A 19,329-nucleotide genomic window follows, 5' to 3' on the forward strand; every position below is an offset into this window, starting at 1 on the left:
CTGGAGGCATGCTCCTCAACTGCCATCTCCTTGCACCTGTGTGCCCGGTCTGGCATCCTTAGCAAAGACACTTCATGGTGTCCTACCACTGTGTTGGGTCTGCACACGGTGGTATTGACAAGGGCCCAAGTACTTTTCCTCACAAAAAAAGAGCAAGATATAGTTTGCTCCCTTCCAGCAGGAGGTTTCCCTGCATAGGACTGGATGGTGGAACCATAGTTCACAAGGCTCTTGTGCCTGAAAATGACCTCCTTCCTCCCTTGAGCCCCTGGGGTCTGCAAAGGTTCAGCTTCTTTGCCCAGATAGACATATTGTTCATTTGTAGCTTTTCTCTCTCTCCCATGAAATCAAGTAACAGATGTGTGGGCACCTGACCCATTGGTGGCATCCAACCCCACCCATTGGCTTCTAGGAGAGACAGCAAGGCAAGGAGTAAAATGATGAATGCTTCTACGCTTTATTAGTTTCCAGTAGCTGAGCCCAGGTTTCGGAGGCTTGAGAGCATTCTTCAAGTAAAAGTAATCTCTAAAACATACAAAATAGAAATGTGTGTGTGCACGTGTGTGTGCACGTGTGTACACACCTGACTTGTTTGGAAGGATATGGAGATGTGGCAGTGCAGCTTTTTGTTGTTATTTTGTTTTGATTTTTTTTGTTGTTGTTTTTGTTTGTTTTTTGGTCTTCTGAGTTCTCTAGGAATTGTCAAATCCTATAAAGACAGATGTCGTGCATCTTCAGCAAGATCTTCATCTTTTACACCTTCACATCAGCTCTGCTGTTCCTGCCCTGGGTTTTCAGGCCATTAGGAGGCTGGCTGAGAGCCACAGTCCACATGAGGGTTCTTCACCATCCTGAGTCAGGCAGAATGGCTGCCCTGTGTAGCAAGACCTGGGCAGCATCCAAAAGTGACCTGAGCATCCCTGATCCGGGGAGGTGTCAGCTCAGAACCCAGGCCTCCAGCTCCTCGATGCAGAATTGCTCCTGCCGGGCCAGCACTTCATTGTTGAAGGTGGCACAGGGGTAACTTCCCCCACGGTACAAGTCTCCATCCAGCCACAGCCCAAACTGGCCACTAAAGAGAAGAGGAAATGGGCAGTAGAGATGGCTCAGTTGGTGCATTGTCTGCTACATAAGCATGAAGCTGCCTCCAGCACTAACATAAAAGGCTAGGCAGGTCACACTCCATCCGCAGCCCCAGTACAGGGAGAACAAAGGCAGATGGATCCCAGAGGTGCTGGACAGCCAGTCTAGCTAGTCAGTGAGAGATCTCCGAAGATATGGTGGAGGTGGACCGTGGGACACACCTGATGTCTTCAGTCACACGCGCACACACACACCAGAAAAGGAACTCGGCACAGGTGTAACCTATGACTGCCATCGTCAGCCTTAGCCACATTACCGGTGTATCCCCATTATAGCTGTTCTCATCCCTATACGAATTTATCCAGGGTTGGGGTCTCCTCATGTACTCTTGCATCCAGAGCATTTTTTAAACAATCCATTATTTTAACTATAGACAGTGGTGCAGTCATCACCTCAACCCTGTTTTAGAGCATTCTAATCCTCAAATTTGACAGAAAACCTAGGCTGGAAGCAGGAAGTGAATTAGGAATCAACAATGGCTGGTGTGCCCCGCTGCCTCTCCATGGAGCTGTGCTAACTGGGGAAAGCAAGCGTTTAGTGTGCTTCAGTGTGGAGGTCACAGCAAGGTGAAGCTACCCCCTGTTTCTGTTCCTAACTCGCTCGCTCCCGCTCACCTCCACAGACATACAGGCTGTATTCTTAGCTAGATGCACATCTTCTAACAAGCCATGTCCCATGGGACTCAGAAATCTGGGGCTTTCCCATTGCATGACTATAACTTCATCCATGTGGACATTCCCAGAGTTGGTTCAGGTTAAGATGGCACTAACTAGTTGGTCCACGCTCCTCGCTTGACTTAGAGGAGGGTTAGTTGCATGTGGGCCACTGGGGATGGACCGAGGGCCTGATGCTGTAGGGCACTGAAGTCGGCCTGAAAGATTCAGCCTGCTTGCTCCACCCGCAGCCCCCTAAGGAGAGGAAAACAGGCCGCCCCAAGACGTAGAGTGACAGAGACACACACCTTCCACTGCCCATCATCAGTGAGTCCAGGTCTCCCTTCACGAAGAAAGAGTTACTTCCTGTCCACTTAAAGACCTGGGTGAAAAAGAAAGGTTGGGTCACTTTTGAGTGCTGTCTTTGCAGTCTGACTCCAAGCCAAGTGGTGGCAGTGTTGTGCAGGAACCGGGAGCTTCTGGGCCCAGGGATTACCAGGAAGGACTGGGCTCCTGGCCTTAAGAGTTTAGTTTCCTTATGCCCTCTGTCTTGAATCCTCTAAATCCTAGCAGCTCCTTCATGCTAGGAAAAAAAAAAAATCTTTGAGGCTTCCTGCTTTCAAAGATGGAAAGAGAAAAGGCCAGGCCTGGAGTTGGGGTGGAACTGCCTCCCAGCCAACCTATCTCGTGACCTGCAGGTCAGTAAGACTCACTGTGACCTCCTGTGACTTCTCTGTCCAACCCTCTGGGTCGCAGCCTCCTGTTGGTCTTGTCTCACACCATATACTGCCCCCCAGTCCTCTCTATAGTGACTTGAATGGCCCATCCCAAACCTAAAACTGTGAGTCTTCTACCTACAGCTTTCTGATGCTCCATTGTGAAGGAAACAGAGCCAGTTCTCCAGCCAGAGTGCACCCGCCCCCATCCCTTTTCTTTTCTCCATCCCCTCTTCTCTTACAGACCACACCTGAACCACACTGACCTCTCTGTTCCCCAGAGTGCGAAAGGTGCTCCTGCCTTATGGCCTTCCTACTCTCAGACCCCTCTGCCACAGCTCCCCACAACCCCGTCCTCAAGGGTCAATTCTTGCCCTGCAGTCTGAATGTCATCACAAAGAGCCCCTGTTTGATCTTCCTTGGCATCTACCCCCTCTGAGACAGCTCCATTCCTGTAGGAAACTTACCCCTATCCACCCCTCTACAAGGTAAACTCCCGGAGAACTGCCCAGTTGCCCTGCTAAACTCCTGAAATAAACGAGTGAATATTCAAGAGCCAAATTAGGCAATAGAAAGGCTTCTAAAGGGCCCCAAAAGTATAGTATATTGCTTCCTGTAATTAGAAGCCTCAAACACTAGGAGCAACCCCCAAAGGCCCCAGGAATAGAAAGATAAAGGACCAAGCTGGGAAGGAATGAGATAAAGTGAACAAGTGACCAGAGAAGACAGGCTCCCAACACTTTCTCTGCTTTCTCCAAGGACGCGTCCTAATTTAAAAGAGCAAGATAAGCTTTGCTACAGAAGAAACTAAGACAAAGTTGGTTGTGTTGCTTGGACAGCAGTACAAGCACTGGGAATTCGTGAAGGGCACCAGGCCAGGCACAGACAAGGATTAAGGTTTTCAATGTATTGGATTCTTACAGGCTGGGGAACGGTGATCCCTTGAAAACAATGGATTTCAGCACTTACACAGCAGGCACAGTTAGGTATTGGGTAGAACAGAGGACATAACGAACAAAACATCTGCCTCATACGACATTTCAGGAGGAGACAGAAATAAGAGAAGTGGTGTGTTAGGAACACTAGCGAGAAAAGCACCGTGCAGAGGGACGAAGAAGTTTTCGGGGAATGGCCATTTAAAGTCGTCAGTCCCTGTGATGGCCACAGTCGGGCGGTCCTGATGATTCGGTGGGAGGCTGTGCTAAGCAGAAGAACACATGCAAAGGTCCCGAGACAGGGTGGGCCTGTATGTTTGCCTTCCAGCTTAGGCCAGCACTGCTGGGCAAAGTGGTAGGAAAAATAAATAACCAATATTAGAAAGATGTCGGGGAAGAGCCAGCAGTACGTGGATGGCCTGAGAAGAGCCACAGAGGAAACAAGGGTAGTCATCAAAGATACCCGGATCCCCGGCTCTGATGACAGGAACCAGCAGGAGGCTCCAACAGGAGCTGTTGGCACAAGAAGAATCCAGAGCTTTGGGGTCCTAATATGTGCCACAGGAAGGTGGTGAGGATCAGCCTGCAGTCTTGGTGACCCGGCATTGCTGACCCCTTTGCTTCTTTCCCAGGAAGGGGAGGTGGCTACAGTTGATGGAGGCTGAGCAAGAGGGCAAATGCATTTTGTCACTAGCAAGGCCATCCACACCCCTGTGACCATCTTGGTGTGAGACTGTGTGGCAGAGTGTACTTGCGGGTGTCTGTGCACTGGAGGGGAGACCTCTAATAGCAAACAAAAACATCCAGAACTAGTTCTCCATCCTCCAAACAAAGTGTGAACAAATAGTTCTCAAGGACACACTAAGCAAATACATGGTCTGCCTCACACTCCGACCCTGTCCACCTCTGTGGTTCCTACATGCGTACCCCTATCCTCTGTCTCCAGAGTGCCCTGCCTGAGTTCACACGCTGGGCCTGGGGTCCACATCTCCCTTCACCACAGACTGAGTTAGGCGGGTTACTCAACCTCTCTGTGCCTCGGCTCCCTCATCTGTAAGATGGGACAATGATAACAGTGGACCCATGTGGAATTTGTTCCCCTGACAGTGTTTCTCCATGTAACCCTGACTGTCCTGGAACTCACTCTGTAGACCACCCTGACCTTGAACTCACAGAGATCCACCTGCCTCTGCCTCCTGAGTTCTGGGATAAAGGTGTGCACCACCACCAGTCAGCTATGGACTTTTTCCTATGACTGAATTACCATTTTGTGAGGTGGTAAGTGCGGACCCGTGAGTTACTCTCATGTCTACTTACGGTAAAGGCTGTGTGCTCTGCCTGTCACACAACACTCGGTGGCTTCAGTAGGTCAGCAACCCAATGACAGAAAAGGTTTATATGGAAGAAGCTTAGGACTCTGTCTCCCACCTCCAAAAGCCCCAGCTCTCCTGCGGCTTGTGCCCTCTGAGGCTCCAGACACCTGTGCCTGTCACTGATCATATGGGACCCGAGCACTGAATCACTCTCCCCATTCTTTCCCAGTTCCCTAGTGAACTTCATGGTCCGTCCATCCATCTCCTCAGTTGCAGTCTCCAGCTGCTGTCTTCATGGTCACATCTGGCACTTGTCCCTAGCAAGGAGTGCAAGGAGCCCCTCCAGTTCATCTCAGATGGCCCTCTCCCTCTACCCACTCCTTCCTGTTGTCCTACACATTGTTCATTTGCTGTCACTGCTCCAAGTGTTTGACCTCAAGAAGACCCCTCCTCCATGACTGCGCCTTTGCTCACCCTTCATCCCCTCTGGCTTTGCTGGCCTCAGGCCCACTCTAGGCTCTGTGGTCCATTTGGTATTTTTGCTCCGTCCTACCCCTTTCTCATTGTTTCCTGTGAATGGGGCCTGCCAAGAGCTGGGTCTGAGAACACTGGCTGTTCTGGTAACAGCCTGGCCAAGGGAGAGCCTTACCCTTCTTAGAAAAGGACAGGCAGAGATGGCCTCTTCCTGCCACTGCCAGACTGGCATGCTCTCTGGGGCTCCCCTTTCCCACACACAGGGACTGTGTGACTCCTCTCTCCTCCAGCCTTCATGTGCAGACCTCACAAGAAGCCATTGGAAGCATCCTCCTCCTCCCACACCTCAGGTCCTACCTGCACTCAAACCCATCTTGTCCTCTCTAGCCTCCCTCGCTCAACTCATGACTCCTGGAGATCTTGATGGGCAGCTGAGGACACTTCCATGCCCACCATTGCCCTGTGGAGGAGTGGACAGGACTAGCAACCCCGCACGGGGACTGAAGCTGGGGGGGCCTCTGGGATCCCCAGAGCTGTGACCTGTTGTAGCCTTCCTCCGTGACAGAAGGTGGGAACCTCACCTTTAGCTGTGGGGCGAAGGAGAAGAGAAATGTCTCGCCAGTACCGTAGAAGCCTTTGCTGAGCCGGATAGCCGAGGAGGAGAAGGCACCAAACATCTGGAAAGCAGAGAAAAGCACAAGAAAGGAACTGGGTGTCCACCAGCCACCTTCACAGGGCTTGAAAATGCACCCCCAGTCTCCAGGACTCCAGGGGAAGCTGAGTGGAAAGCTGGGGATAGGGCATCTCCAAGGCCACCAGCCTGCCCTCTTTCCCACACTCCACAGGAAGAATCCTTGCTGGTGGCCTCCCCTGAGTTGTTCTGACTCTTTGTTACATCCCCCCCCCATCTCTGTCTGTCTGTCTATCTTTTCCTCTTCAGGCTCATGCTGTGTAACCAAGTCTGACCTAGAACTTAACCCCATGAGAGCCTTCACAGCCATGTGCCATGTCCAGTTTACCCTTTAAGAAAGTATGTACATGTTGTATGAATGTGACCATGTTCATGTGTGTGCATAGGTGTACACACACACAGACACACACACACACACGACACTTTCCCATGCATATGGAAGCCAGCGGCCGATAAGGACTCTCCTCCTCTGCTGCCTTCCACAGGCTTTCACCACATCTGGAACTGACCATTGAGACTGGCAGTCCGGCAAGCGCCAGGCTCCTCTGTGTCTGCCTCCTAGTACTGGGGTTACAAACATATCCTGCCACACCCGGCTTTCTACATGACAGCTGGGAATTGAACTCAGGTCCTCACGCTTGCACGGCAAATACTTTCCTGACCGAACCATTACCACCTCAGCTCCAAATATACTTATTTCATCCAAGCAATGCTTCTTGAAGAGCTGCAATCATACACAGGCAGAAAGAAAATGAGGTAAGCCTTAGTCAAATCCCCCTTCTTCCTCCCCGAGCTGACTTCTGTCGCTTCCTCCTGGCACCTGCCCCATGCCGGTGCACAGGCTTTTCTATACCCCGACACCCCACACAAACTCCTCCCTCTCGCTTTCTGCACCAGCTTCAAATGTACAGAAGAGCGAAGGGCTGGGGCTGGGGCTCTGTTGGTAGAGCATCTGCCTGGCCTATGCAAGGTACAAGGGGGAAACCCTGTACCACCGGGAAAAAAAAAAAAAAACACCTTTTAAAGTTCAAAACAAGTATAGATTCCTTCCGACTTTGAGCAAACAGGGAATTTGCTCTAGTCACATACTGGCTTTAGTTTCTTAGGCCCACTTGACTGTGATACCATGACATTCGTTCCTAATGCACCAGCTCCCAAGAAAGGGGCTGACTCTCATATAACCCCAGTGCCATTATCACACCCAAGAGAATGAACTATAATCCTGGTATTATCTATTTATGTCGTTGTATCTTCAATTTGTTCCCGATCAGCTCAAGAATGTGCCTCACTTCTGGCTTTAAAGAGAAAACCACGCGTTTTATGGCTGTAGTTTTGCATCTTGCTTCTCACCTGCCTGCTATGTGTCTGACATCTGTGGGACGGCTCCTGGGGTTGGGGTGTGGACCATCACAGTGTTACATGGGGGTGGTGGGGTGCAGCTTTAGGCCTAGTGCTAGGAGAAACTTCTTATAATACATAGTGCTCTACCACGGAAGGGGCTCTGTCAGAACAGGGTAAGTTTCTTGGCTCTCAAGCACAAAGTCTTCCCAGGCAGACTCCTGTCTAGGTGGCTGGGACCCTTGAGACCTCTTCCAACTCTGGTATGTTCCTTCTGTAGAGGAGCATTTGAAACCAGCTCTCAGTCCCTCCCACTTTCTGCATGGAGAACCTGCCAGAAATTCTATTGTTGGAGTGGCCACGTGAACTTCAGGCAGAGCTATCAAAGTTCCTCTTTTGGCGTGTAGCCTTGGCCGATCCCTCTGGCTTCCTCCAATCAGCTGGGGATATTTTCAAAACATGCCTCCATCATTTAAATGTAGATCGCCTGCTCGACCTTTGCAAGATCCGGAGGTGGTGACATCCACCTGTACTCAGCACTGAGGAGACTGAGGCAGGAGCATCTGGAGTTCAAGGTCAGCCTAGGCTACACATAGGGTTCTGAGCCAGTTTGTGTTTTAGTGAGACAGAATAAATCAAAGCAGCCCAGCCATGGTCTTGTGCTTGCAAACATAAGGATGCAGTTTTGCATGGCCTCAGTGGTTGGTTGTCCAATGCCCCCCACTACCCGCCCCACCCCACCCCCACACAGGAAATCAGACCATTAACGCTCAGCCTTCTGCATCATTTCTGGCTTGATGTCACTCTTCCACATCACCTAACCTGGCACACAGAAGTGGCTTCAGATACACGAATGAGAAAATGAGGGCCTGAAGTGGGTCAGGTCTCTGTGCCACCATCGGTGTTCCTGACCGGTGATAGAATCTGTCATCTCTGTTTTGTGCTTCTCACTCTGCCCCGGGCAGTACCCACTGGTCTGGTTGGGAGCCCCCGTGCCCTGACCCAGCTCACCTGCCCATCCTGGTCTCTCAACACCAGCAGGGCTGGTCCACTGTGACCCTCCATCTGGCGGTACAGCCTCCGCAGACTGAAGCCGTCCTTTGATGTGCAGAAGACCAGACTCCAGGGGCGGCCAGTGACTCTTGGGGGTAAGTGGAGACCGAGCTGGAGGCAGAGCTGGAACTGAGTGAAGGGACTGCCTCCATCTTCCCTCCCTCCTCCCACCTCACAGCCTTTTACTCTGTCCAGAGGCCCCGTAGCCATTAGCTAGCCTTTGTTCCCATTTCATAGATGAGAAAACTGAGGTTCAGGGAGATGGAGAGTAGATGGCAGAGCCAGGATTCCAATCCAGGGCAGACCTCGGGGAACTTGCTTCGGTCACTGGTACTCCGCCATGTGTCTGCTCCACCCCAGTCTGGCTTTAATCCCCAGGACCCATGTCACCCCTGCTACGTCCCCCAGCTCTGCCCAGTGAGAAGGGTGGCACTGGTTGTGACTAGAGAGGACAGGAAGTCCAGGGAGAAAGCATGATTGATTCAGGGTGACCCGGAGCTGGGGACATTGTAGTTGCGACTCTATCACCCCTGGGTGTGGCTAGGATAGGGCTGAAGTCCTACTACATAGAATGTGCCCGAACCTGCCTAATCTCTGAGGCGCCCAGGACCCGGCTGGCTTCTGTCAGCTGAGGTTCCACAGGGTCCTGAGGAGCCGGGGCTGGAACTGCATCCTCCTCTTTCTTTTCTTCCTCCTCTTCCTCCTCCTCGCCCTCCTCCCCAGACAGGGTGTCCTCCACCTGGGTGGGCTGTAAAGATATAAAGATTGAAGGACACAGGGGTACCAGCTGTCACCAGATCCTGGGCTCAAAAGCCAGGGCTGCCTTGGCCCCTGTCCAGACCCCTGCCAGCCCAGCCCAGCAGAGTGGGGAAGCACCCACCACAAGCAAGACTCTGTCCCTGCTTCCAACCTGCTTCCTCCTGACTGGCTATTGCTAATGAAGGAAGGGGGTGGGCAAAGGCCCTCACAGTGCCTCTCAGATGGGCACCACCATCTGTTGCCAGTTTGCTCTCGCACCAGGCTCCAAACTAAGCCTGGAAGAGGGCAGAAGGGCAGGTAGGAGTCTGGTCTGCTGCAGCTGTGTGTGTTTGGATGCAAAGTAGTGGCTGAAACAATCGATCACAAGAAGGGCAGACGCTGGCACCAAGGTCCAGAACACTGTGCCCAGGCCTGTGTGATGAGCCTGCTGTGAGGGGTCTCTCTGAATTCTCCCTGTACCCTGAGAAGGTACCACTGACTTCTATATCATACGGGGAAGCTCTGGGGCTCACTTTCAGTCAGTGAAGAGATGTGTGCAGTCTCTTGGCTCCCCGCAGAGTGTGTGCTCGCCCACAGGAGTTGTATGTTGCTTGAAATAGAGGTACGTGTGTGGGCAGCTTGGCATGCTGTCAGAGCACTCTGAGTGAGCTGGGGTTATATACACACGCGTGGGTATCAGTGGGCACGGAAGCTGGTGTTGTCGTTCTCATTCACTTAACTGAGCTTCCAGACTTTACCATGGCGTGTTTGAGTGTGTATGCTCACACATGTGAGCAGGCCTGTACACAATAACATAAGGTTCATCGTAAGAGGAGACACCCATCTGGGAAGGAATACCCAGCACGCCCCCTCCTTACCCCCTCCATTACTCAGGTTCACACCTGCAGAGATCCTTACTGTGGAATAGTCTCCCCACAGGGACAACAGCAGTGGTCTGTCCCCTTGGGGGGAGTGTATCAGGACCTTAGGGTTACTCCAGGTCCTAAGTCAGCCCTTGTTTTAAAGCCCCAGCCAGCTGGGAAGAATTTGAGAGAAGTAAACAAACACACACACACACACACACACACACACATCTTCACCCTAGCCCGTGCCCCTCCGTGCTTGGAGATTCCACCCCCTTCCCAAGTGAATCCCCAGCCCGAGCTGAGCCCTTACCAGCTGAGTGTACCGCCATCTTCTTCGGCTTTTCATTCTCCTATCACAGCCCAGGACAGGGGCCGGTCCTTGGCCCTGAGGGAGGAAATGCTGCAAGGCAAAGCCAGGGATGAATAGGTGCCTGGGCACTCCCCACTGGCTCCATGCCTACTCAGCTGCCCTTTGCTCCCGCTCACCTGTGAGCCCCAGACCAAATGGCCCCTGGGTGGGTCTGTGAGCCGCTCCACATTCAAGGCCTCATGGGCATCAACTACATGGGAGTCATCATACACAGTAAATTCCAGTTGTGAATTCTGGCCACTTCAGTTTCTTCTCTAACGGTCTAGCCTAGACACACTGATTTTTTTCCTTGAATACCTATGGCCCAAACTAGGGATCCAGGACCCCAATTCCATGAGCAGCTGAAAATAAAATCATTTGCACCCCAAGCCTCAATTTCCCAGTATGTAATATTTAAAAATTATTAAGCGAGGAGCAGTGGTGCACACATTTAATGCCAGCACTTGGGAGGCAGAAGCAGATAGAGCTCTGTGAGTTCAAGGCCAGCATGGTCTTCATATAGAGTTTCAGGTCAGCCAGGGCTACACAATGAGACCCTGTCTTGAAAAAAAAAAAATGTGTCTATGGGTCTGAACCAACCAAGGCGCATGTCTGGAGGCCAGAGGGAAACTACCGGAAGTCACCTCCCGCCTTCCACCTTTACGTGGGTTAAAGAATTGAACTTGGGTCATCAGGCTTGCATGGTAAGCATGCTCACCCACAGAGCCACCTCACTGCCCCGCTATATAACATTTAACCCGCTGGACCAGAAACCTCAGAAGGCTTTCCAGGACTGGCAGCCAGCAATTCATGTCCTCTCAAAGCCAAGGAGCTGCTCTATGTGTAGCAAAAGCCTGAAGGGGCATGCCGGGACAAAAGAGCCAGCCTTTGAAGGATACGGGTTTTCCCATGGGTGTGGCTCAGCAGTAGGGGCTGTTTAGCCTGCATGAGGCCCTGAATCCAATTTCTAGGATAAAGAGAAAGAAAGGGAAAGGGAGGGAGGAAGGGAGGGAGGAAGGAGAGGGAGGAGAAAAGGAAATGAAGGGAGGAAAAGGGATGGAAGGGAGGGAGAGAAAAAGAGCACAGACTATAGAATCACAACCCCCCCACATATCTCTACTCTCAACCCAACACAGGTCCCTCCCCTCCAGGGTAGCTTACTCCCAGTGTGCATAAGGACCTGGGAAAACGGGAAGAGGAAGAGAAGAGATTGGAGGGGGGCAAGGGAGAGGATGAGGGAGGGAGGGAGGAAGGGAGGGAGGGAGGGAGGGAGAGGAAGAGAGAGATTTACCCCTTATTTAGTTAAGCAACCTTGGGCAGGTTTTCCCACACACTCCTCATCTGTAAGCACACAAGCATCTATCTGGAGAGAATGAAGATAATGCCCTGAGAATCAGGATGCTGAGCTTCCATCCTCCCTCTTCTGTGCTGAGTTCTGTGTGGGAACCCGTAGCACCTGATGTTCGATGCATCTGGATAAATGCCTCTCGGAGAAATCCAGTGTCCACTCCCTGGCAAGAGGCCACTTGGCCTCCACTTGGGATCCTCAATCAAATAAGTTGAGGTGCAGTGGGGGAAGGGAAACCCGGGTGCTGGGGAAGAGGGTGGCTGAAGGTACTCACCCCAACAATCCCTGATGACCCTCCGATGGTCTCCCCAATCCCTCAAAGAGGTCACACTCAAAATGACCTATCTACCTCGCTGTCTGGACACGGTAACTCTGGTCCCAACTCCTGTCCTCTCTGTGTGACTGGTGTCTCTGCCTGGCCCTGCTCCAGCCCTTCTCCCTGCTTCTTATACCTGCCCCAAGGCAGCAGGCCCTGGCCCCATGCCAGGCCAGTTCCAACTGAGAAGGTGCCAATGATTACCGTACATCAGAAACTCAAATCGCACAAACACACTAACAAGACCTTGTCGATCCCGTGGGTCCCAAACTCCATCGCCATCAGCTGAAAGAGGGGGAGAAGATACCAGATTTTGTGTCTCCAACCTCCTTCTCACTGGCTCCTAAATACCACTGGTTGCCTGATGCCCGCCATGGAGGTCAGTCCTCTAAATTGAGGTTAGAATCTGTGACATGCAATTGACACAAGAAAGGGCTATCCTGAGGGTTCCCCACGAGTCACCCCAAGCTGTAGGTGATTCCTTCCCAGGCGGGATAAGAACTTTCCTCTTTGGCCTGGGGTACATTTGACCTGGAGACATTTGACAAGGTGTCTCACAGGAAGCCCACACAGTGTCTGGCACACAGTGGGTACACTGCTAGAAGACTGTCCTGTTGACCATCAGGTGACTTGGGCCTCATTCCCTCCAGGACCTGTATTATAGGGAAAACAGGAAAGTGAAGGGCCCTGTTGTCACCTCAAACATGGCTGTTGCAATGGGTGTTTGAGCTGTAAACAGCGCATGGTCACAGGTCTGCTGCTTCCTCCTCCCTTCACTCTGTTCCTTTCTCTTTTTCATTTTTGTTTTTTTGAGACAGGGTCTTGCTATGTAGCCCTGGCTGTCCCAGAACTCACTCTGTTGACCAGGCTTCCTGCTTCTGCCTCCCCCATTGCCTTTTGTAGTCCCCTTTTCCTCCCACATTTAACACCTGAGCACCAAGCTCTATGACTGACCAATGTGTTTGCCTTGCTGCCCCATCCTCATGTCTGGAAGATTCAGTGTGTCATTGAACAGGACTGTCCCTTGCAGGGTCACAGCCCCTTAAGAGATGCCACCGTCAGATCACTTGCAGCCCCTTCAACTTTTCTCCTCCACCAGACCTTGCTCAGCTCCTTTCAGAACACAACCTTCACCCCCAGGAATGACTTTTATTCTGTCTTGTGCAGAAAATTGAACCCAGGGCCTTAGCATGCCGGGCAAGCTATTTGATCTATATTGATGGATGTCCCCAGTCTTGGCTTTTTCGAGAGAGGATTTTTCTTATTTTTTTATTATGCATACAATATTCTCTCTCTGTGCATGTCTGCAGGCCAGAAGAGGGAACCAGACCTCTTTACAGATGGTTGTGAGCCACCATGTGGTTGCCGGGAATTGAACTCAGGACCTTTGGAAGAACAGGCAATGCTCTTAACCACTGAGCCATCTCTCCAGCCCCCCTCGAGAGAGGATTTTGCTCTGTAGCCAAGGCCGACCTAGAATTAATTCACTGTGAAGCCTTGAGATTTTGTGTGTATGGGGGGGTATTTATTTTATTGCATAGGTATGAGTGTTTGCCCGCTTGTCTGTACCTTCACCGTATTTGTGCCTGATGCCCAGGAGGTCAGAAGTGGGTATCGGATCCCTTAGGCCTAGAGTTACAGACAGCTGTGAGTCACCAAGTGTGTACAGAAAACTGAACCTGAGTCACGAGCAACAAGCGTGAGCCATCTCTCCAGTCCCTGCCTCGAACTCTTGGTCCACCTGCCTTCACCTCCTAAATGTGGGAATCGTATGTGTTTAGCACCTCCAGGAAGAGTTTAAGTATACAGTAGAGGGAAAGGTGAATGGGCGTGGAGCACCCTCTCTTGGGGATTATTTTCAGTTGTGAAAACAGGCTTGCCAAGGGGTTCGGAATGTGAGGGAATGTTTTCTCTACTCTGATAAGAGCAGAATCTAAAATTCAGTATGATTTTAGCAACATAAGATAAAGGGGGGGAGGAGAGAGAGAGAGAGAGAGAGAGAGAGAGAGAGAGAGAGAGAGAGAGAGAGAGAGAGAGGACCAAGAGAACACAAGTTCACCAGGCCCCACCGGGCTATTCTCTGACCCCCGGCTGGGTGTGGAGTCAGTGTGACCACTCCTGCAGGCACACTGGGAAGTCAGTTTCCAGTTTCTGAGGTCACTTTTGCATCCAGATTTCATCATCCTCAACCCCGCCCCCCAGCTGATGTCTTCTGCTGGTTGGCCCATCTTCCTCTGCCTTCCTAAGGGCTGGTGGAGGGTGTGCCCTGCCCTTCCGAAGCCAAGCTGGCTCCCTCTACTCTCCTGACTCTGCTTCCTCTTCCTTGCTGATCCCTTGGTCTCCCGTGAGCATGCCACTTCCCCTACACTCTACTTCTTCTCACTCTGTCATGTCCTGTGGCTCTGTCCCCTCACCTCTACACTGTGAGGCCCCTTCCTCTCAACCTGCCCGACTCCTTGGCTTTGGCAGGGACCACTTTCTCTTCTTTTGACTGTTTTCTTGAGCCAGAAATGCTTAACTTTCTGGTTCTGGACCAGCTTTCCTCTCCCCAGACCCTGTCCCTGAGTAACTTTCTCCAGTTTCAAAGTGAATCTTTTCTTTTATTGAGACAGGGTCTCATTGTAGCCCAATCTGGCCTCAGACACACTATGTAGCCTATGATGACGTAGAAACTCTGGTCCTCTTGCCTCCACCTTCTGAGTTCTGGGATTACAGAGGCATGGACCACCACGGCTGGTTTTATGTGATGCTGGAGATGGAAGCCAGAGCCCTGTGCATGCTAAACGAACATGCCACCAACTGAGCAACATCTCCAGCTCTCCAAGGTGAACATTTTCTTGACTCCTCCAGATCTTGTTGCTGGCATGACCTCGCATGCCTGTGCCACTGCTTTCCTGGGTCTCTATTTGGACATCGCCACCGATGCTTCAAACCCACATGTCCTATGAACTGAGTCTCTCTTGCCCTCTGACACCTAGCGGCCTGTCCGTCCCGCTAAAGCAGATGGTGCTGTCGTTTGTTCTCTAGAGCAGTGATGGGGAGAGAACTTGACATCACTTCTCTGAGTCCTCTCTTCCAGCCAAGAGTGACTGGATCTTCAAACAGAACCATCCTTTCTCCATGGCTTCCGAGCTCTCTTAGCTCCCAGAGCCAGCATCTGGACTTGTCAGAGAAGGGAATCTACTTCCGGACGTAACTAGATGGTGTGACTTCCTGCTTGCAAGTTTCCAGCGTTTGTCTCTGCATCAGTGATAATCCCCTGCCTACGTCTGCCTGCTTCCTGCTTTCCACTCTGTCTTTTCCTTCCTTGTCTCCAGGGGGCTCCAGCCACACTACCCCCCCCCTTCCCCAGCATCTGTCACACTTTCTCCTCCTCCAGGGACTTTGCCCTTGTTCTTCAGTCTGCCCCAGATTCTCTTCCCAGGCCCTTTGGCTAACTCGGCATACAGGCCACCTCCTCAGAGAGGGTTCCCAGATAACCCTGTTCAGGGGGGGTTTCCCTCTCATCCCCGAACCAGTGGCTTATTTCTTTCATGATTTGTAGGATGAAAACAACCTTCACTTTAGTTAGAAAGGGACACCTCCTCTTGGAAGCCTTCCAGGAGTTGGCTTCCATTTTTTCCACCCTCTCGGTCAATTTAACAGCTTGAATGGGAGAGCTCTGGGGTCATTGTCCCCTTTGTTTCTAACGACCTGACAGTAAAGCTATCACTGAATGCTTCTTCCTTGATCAGCAGTTTTTACAGCACCCACTGGGTGCTTCAGACAACCAGTTCGTAGAGGGTGTTGGAATAAGACAGCCTGTGGTCAAACAACCCGAGCCAGGCCATTGCCACGCTGTATGCCCCTGACTGTGCACGCGGGTGCTTTGCTTTGTAATTTGGGCAGGGCTGGTGACAGAATCCCCTTCTGCTCCACTCCTCACTGGGTGACTCCAGGCTGCCTGTGGAGGATCTGTCAGCTCTCAGGTCGGCTGGCCAGTGGGGACTAGGGCTGGAGTTGTTGGCTGGACCGCCTTCACGTGGCCGCCTCATGAGACCAAAACTTCCTCTCCACATGTCGCTTGGATACCAAGGATGAATGAAGAGCAAGAGCAATAGAGAGAGGAGAGCACACGAGAGAGAGAGAGAGAGAGAGAGAGAGAGAGAGAGAGAGAGAGAGAGAGAGAGAGAGGCCATGTCACAGAGGTCTTCTACCCAGCTGAAGGGCAGGAAGCAGACCCTGTGGCTGTTGGAAGTGTGAGAAGATCGATTGGTTGGATGGAGAGCATCAAGTCCTGAAAGGTGTCCTCTGACCTTCACATGTGCACTGTGGCATGTGTGCACCTGCACATGTGCAGGCATGCATGACACACACATTAATAATAAAGCAATTGGAATGTATATCCACGTGCTTTTTTTTTTTTTTCGGAAAATGCGACCAGAGAGAAGTTCCTACATGGTGAGGGCTGTAGGGGAAGGCAGAAGTGAAGTATAGGAACCCTGAAAAGTTAGCTACTCGGTTAAGGGGGAAAAAAAAAAAAACCACGGTTAGGAAAGAAACCACGCCCACCAGGACTAGGGTCTGTAGGACTCAGAGACACACAGTCTTCAGGCCACGCCAGCCTCCATTCGGCCCAGAACCTGCCTCCATCTCCCAAGCATCCAATGGTCTGGCATCGATAAGGCACAGCCTGAAGTTTCATCGGAAAGACCTTGAAACTGGGGTGGGGAGGCAGGACTCTTGCTTGCCATAGCAGACGGTCAGGGTACGCAGAGTTCAGTATGCACGCGGGGTCACTATGACAGCGGTAAGGAAGCAGAGGCAGGAGGAGTCCAGTACACTCTGGAGACATGGGGTTCGGGCTCCATCCACCCTGGTTCCTTCCTCCGCTGACCAAGAGCCGACCGCGTGCCTGGTCATGCTTCAGTTTACCGTTCTATAGGATGGGGTCGTTTGTCATGCCCAGATAAAGGGGGCGGAGTTCGCGCAGGCTCAGCACCCGCAAGGGGCGCGCGGCGCGGTGCTGGGTGTGCATGGATGCTGCTGGCTCCGGCCCTTTGAGGTCCGCGGGGCCTCTGCCAGGAAATATCCTCTCCTGCCGTCCACGAGGCCCCCACGGCGACGCCAGACTCCCAGGATCCACGGCCGGGTGCGATCCCCCAGCTCGCAGGGGAGCGGCCAGTGGCCAGGAGCTGCCCGGGCGAGCCGAGGCCGCGGCTGCCCGGGCCTGCCTGACCCTCGAGGGGGTCGCTGTTGCCTCGCGGATTCCTCCCTCGCTCCCCGCCCGCGTCCCTCCCCGCTGCTCCCGCCGCGTCCGCCTTTTGTTCGCCGAGCCGCGCGCCCCCGAGCCGAGGCGGCGGGGCGGGGAACTGGCGGGGCTGCGTGGGGGGCGGGCCGCGCCGGGCGGAGCCGGGGCCCTGGCCTCAGCCGGACTGGGAGTCCGAGGCGGCGATCGCCGACCAGGCGGCAGCCGGGGTCCGGGCTCGCTCCGAGGGCGCGGCGAGGCGGAGGGGGCGGGCACCGGGCGGAGCCGGAGCCGGAGTCGCGGTGCCTGGAGGAGATCGGGCCGCGCGCTGCGAGCACCGAGTAGCGGAGAGGCCGCGCGGCGCGGGCCAGGGCCCGAGCGCAGTCCCCGGACGCAGGAGGCAGGAGCGCAGTCGCGGCCTGAGCAGCGGGAGCGCATCCGGGACCCGCCGCAGGGACCCCCAGACCGGCCGCTCCCGGGCCATGCGCGCCGCTCGCTAAGAGCCGGGGAGGCCGCGATGGAGGCGCCAGCGGGAGAGTCATCGGCGCGGGGCAACTGCCCCCCGCCTGCACCCGCGCCCCCCACGGAAAGGAAAAAGAGCCACCGCGCGCCGTCGCCAGCCCGGCCCAAGGACGTGGCCGGCTGGTCTCTGGCCAAGGGCCGCCGTGGCACAGGCCCGGGCGCCGCTGCAGCCTGTGGCGCCGCGTCCTCGGCGAGGCCAGACAAGAAGGGGCGCGCGGTGACGCCCGGAACCCGGGGCGCGGGGCCGCGGGTGGCCGGGGTGCGCACGGGGGTCCGCGCCAAGGGCCGCCCTCGTCCGGGTACCGGGCCGCGCCCGCCGCCGCCGCCGCCCAGCCTCACCGACAGCAGCTCCGAGGTGTCGGACTGCGCGTCGGAGGAGGCGCGCCTGCTGAGCCTGGAGCTGGCGCTGAGCAGCGACGCCGAGTCTGCGGCGGGTGGCCCGGCGGGGACCCGCACCGGGCAGCAACCCCAGCCCGCGCCGTCGGGGCAGCAGCCTCCGCGGCCGCCCACCTCCCCGGATGAGCCGTCGGTGGCCGCCTCGTCGGTGGGCAGCAGTCGCCTGCCACTCAGCGCCTCGCTCGCCTTCTCCGACCTCACCGAGGAGATGTTGGACTGCGGGCCCGGCGGCTTGGTGCGGGAGCTGGAAGAGCTGCGCTCCGAGAACGACTATCTCAAGGTGAGGACCTAGCGGGAAAGGGGAGTCGAAGGGTTTGGGGGAGGAGGACCTTACCATCCTGGCTCAAGCGCCCCAGGGCCTGAGGCCCTGAGGCCACAGCCGGCCGCTTTAATACTGAATAAGCTGGGAGAGAGTGCCCCACCTCCTTTTGCTACTCTTCTCCTGAGGGGTATTTTGAATAAGACACCGACTAAAGGGCCCCGATGTGCACCCCCTCTCCTCCTCCCCCGGTAAAACTGCCCTGGAGGTTGCTCGGTAAGTGTTGGGGGGCGGGGGTTAGTCAGTCTCTGCTGACCTCTGCTTTAGTCTGGGATCCCGACCCAGGTCAGCAGGCTCTCCTTTCTGTGGCCAACATTAGTGTGTCTGGCTGCCAAGGAAACCGTGGCTATCCTCTGGCAAAGAGAGCCAGAATACCATCCTAAGTCTTTTACCCAGGGCTTCCCCGGCAGGCCTGTCCTCGCCTGCCTTTTGGGGCGGGACCGGTTTGAAAGCATGACATCTGGGAACATCCCCTTGGCTGGAGTCCACTTCCGCCCAGTCTAACGGTCCCACAGCCTGAGAGGATGATGTCGTGGGAGAACTGGTTCAGAGGCCACTTCCTCAATCCCAGGATATTGTCTTCTGTCCCTTCTGAGAGAGACTTGGGCAGACATGTGTGAGGAGGGAAGCTGCCCTCGTGGATAGGGGCATTCCCTTTGGGACTGGAGAGCTGCCTGGGAAAAACAACCGGCTGTGCCTGGGCACCTAGGTGCAGCCATGCTCTGGCTGCCTGTTCTGTGACGCGGTGGCAGCTATGGGGATAGCCCTGCCCTGGCTTCTTGACCTTGGTGTGGGAAGCTGGAATCTTCAGGGGCTGTACTGCCACTGCTGGAAGAGACAGCAGTGTTGCCTGCACTTGTAGGTTGAAGGCCTGGCACAACAGCCAGAGTGGCCTGACCAGCAGCCATGGAGTTCACAGCACTCTAATGACA

General features: G+C 54.0%; 2 protein-coding genes across 2 annotated transcripts in view; one reads left to right on the plus strand and one right to left on the minus strand.

Moving 5' to 3' along the window:
• Positions 1-9: 9 nt before the first annotated feature.
• Tldc2 (TBC/LysM-associated domain containing 2) lies at positions 10-15,991 on the minus strand. Its single transcript, XM_050150993.1, has 8 exons — positions 15,859-15,991; positions 12,138-12,218; positions 10,407-10,480; positions 8,900-9,064; positions 8,275-8,427; positions 5,816-5,911; positions 2,105-2,178; positions 10-1,072 (listed from the first exon to the last, which is right to left on the minus strand). Exons 1-8 carry the CDS (start codon positions 15,989-15,991, stop codon positions 937-939), a joined length of 912 nt encoding a protein of 303 aa, XP_050006950.1. The 3' UTR covers positions 10-936.
• Positions 15,992-16,919: 928 nt separating this feature from the next.
• Positions 16,920-19,329, plus strand: part of Mtcl2 (microtubule crosslinking factor 2) — a 66,203-nt gene continuing 63,793 nt past the window's right edge. Inside the window, exon 1 of the mRNA XM_050151039.1 lies at positions 16,920-18,358. Within this exon, the coding sequence (XP_050006996.1) occupies positions 16,949-18,358 (1,410 nt within the window). The 5' untranslated portion in view covers positions 16,920-16,948. The remainder of the gene's footprint in view (positions 18,359-19,329) is intronic.

Source organism: Alexandromys fortis, unplaced genomic scaffold (genome assembly GCF_014885135.2).
Source record: "Alexandromys fortis isolate MF-2015 unplaced genomic scaffold, M_Fortis_MF-2015_v1.1 scaffold_27, whole genome shotgun sequence".
NCBI lineage: Eukaryota > Metazoa > Chordata > Mammalia > Rodentia > Cricetidae > Alexandromys > Alexandromys fortis.

Excerpts from the sequence above, each read along its gene's own strand:
- Tldc2 (XM_050150993.1), bottom strand. The coding sequence starts at position 15,991 with ATGTGGAGAGGAAGTTTTGGTCTCATGAGGCGGCCACGTGAAGGCGGT. Across the intron at positions 12,219-15,858 it reads AGGCAGCCTGGAGTCACCCA|CTGATGGCGATGGAGTTTGG; the intron begins GTGAGGAGTGGA and ends CCCCTCTTTCAG. Across the intron at positions 9,065-10,406 it reads ATTTGGTCTGGGGCTCACAG|CCCACCCAGGTGGAGGACAC; the intron begins GTGAGCGGGAGC and ends ATATCTTTACAG.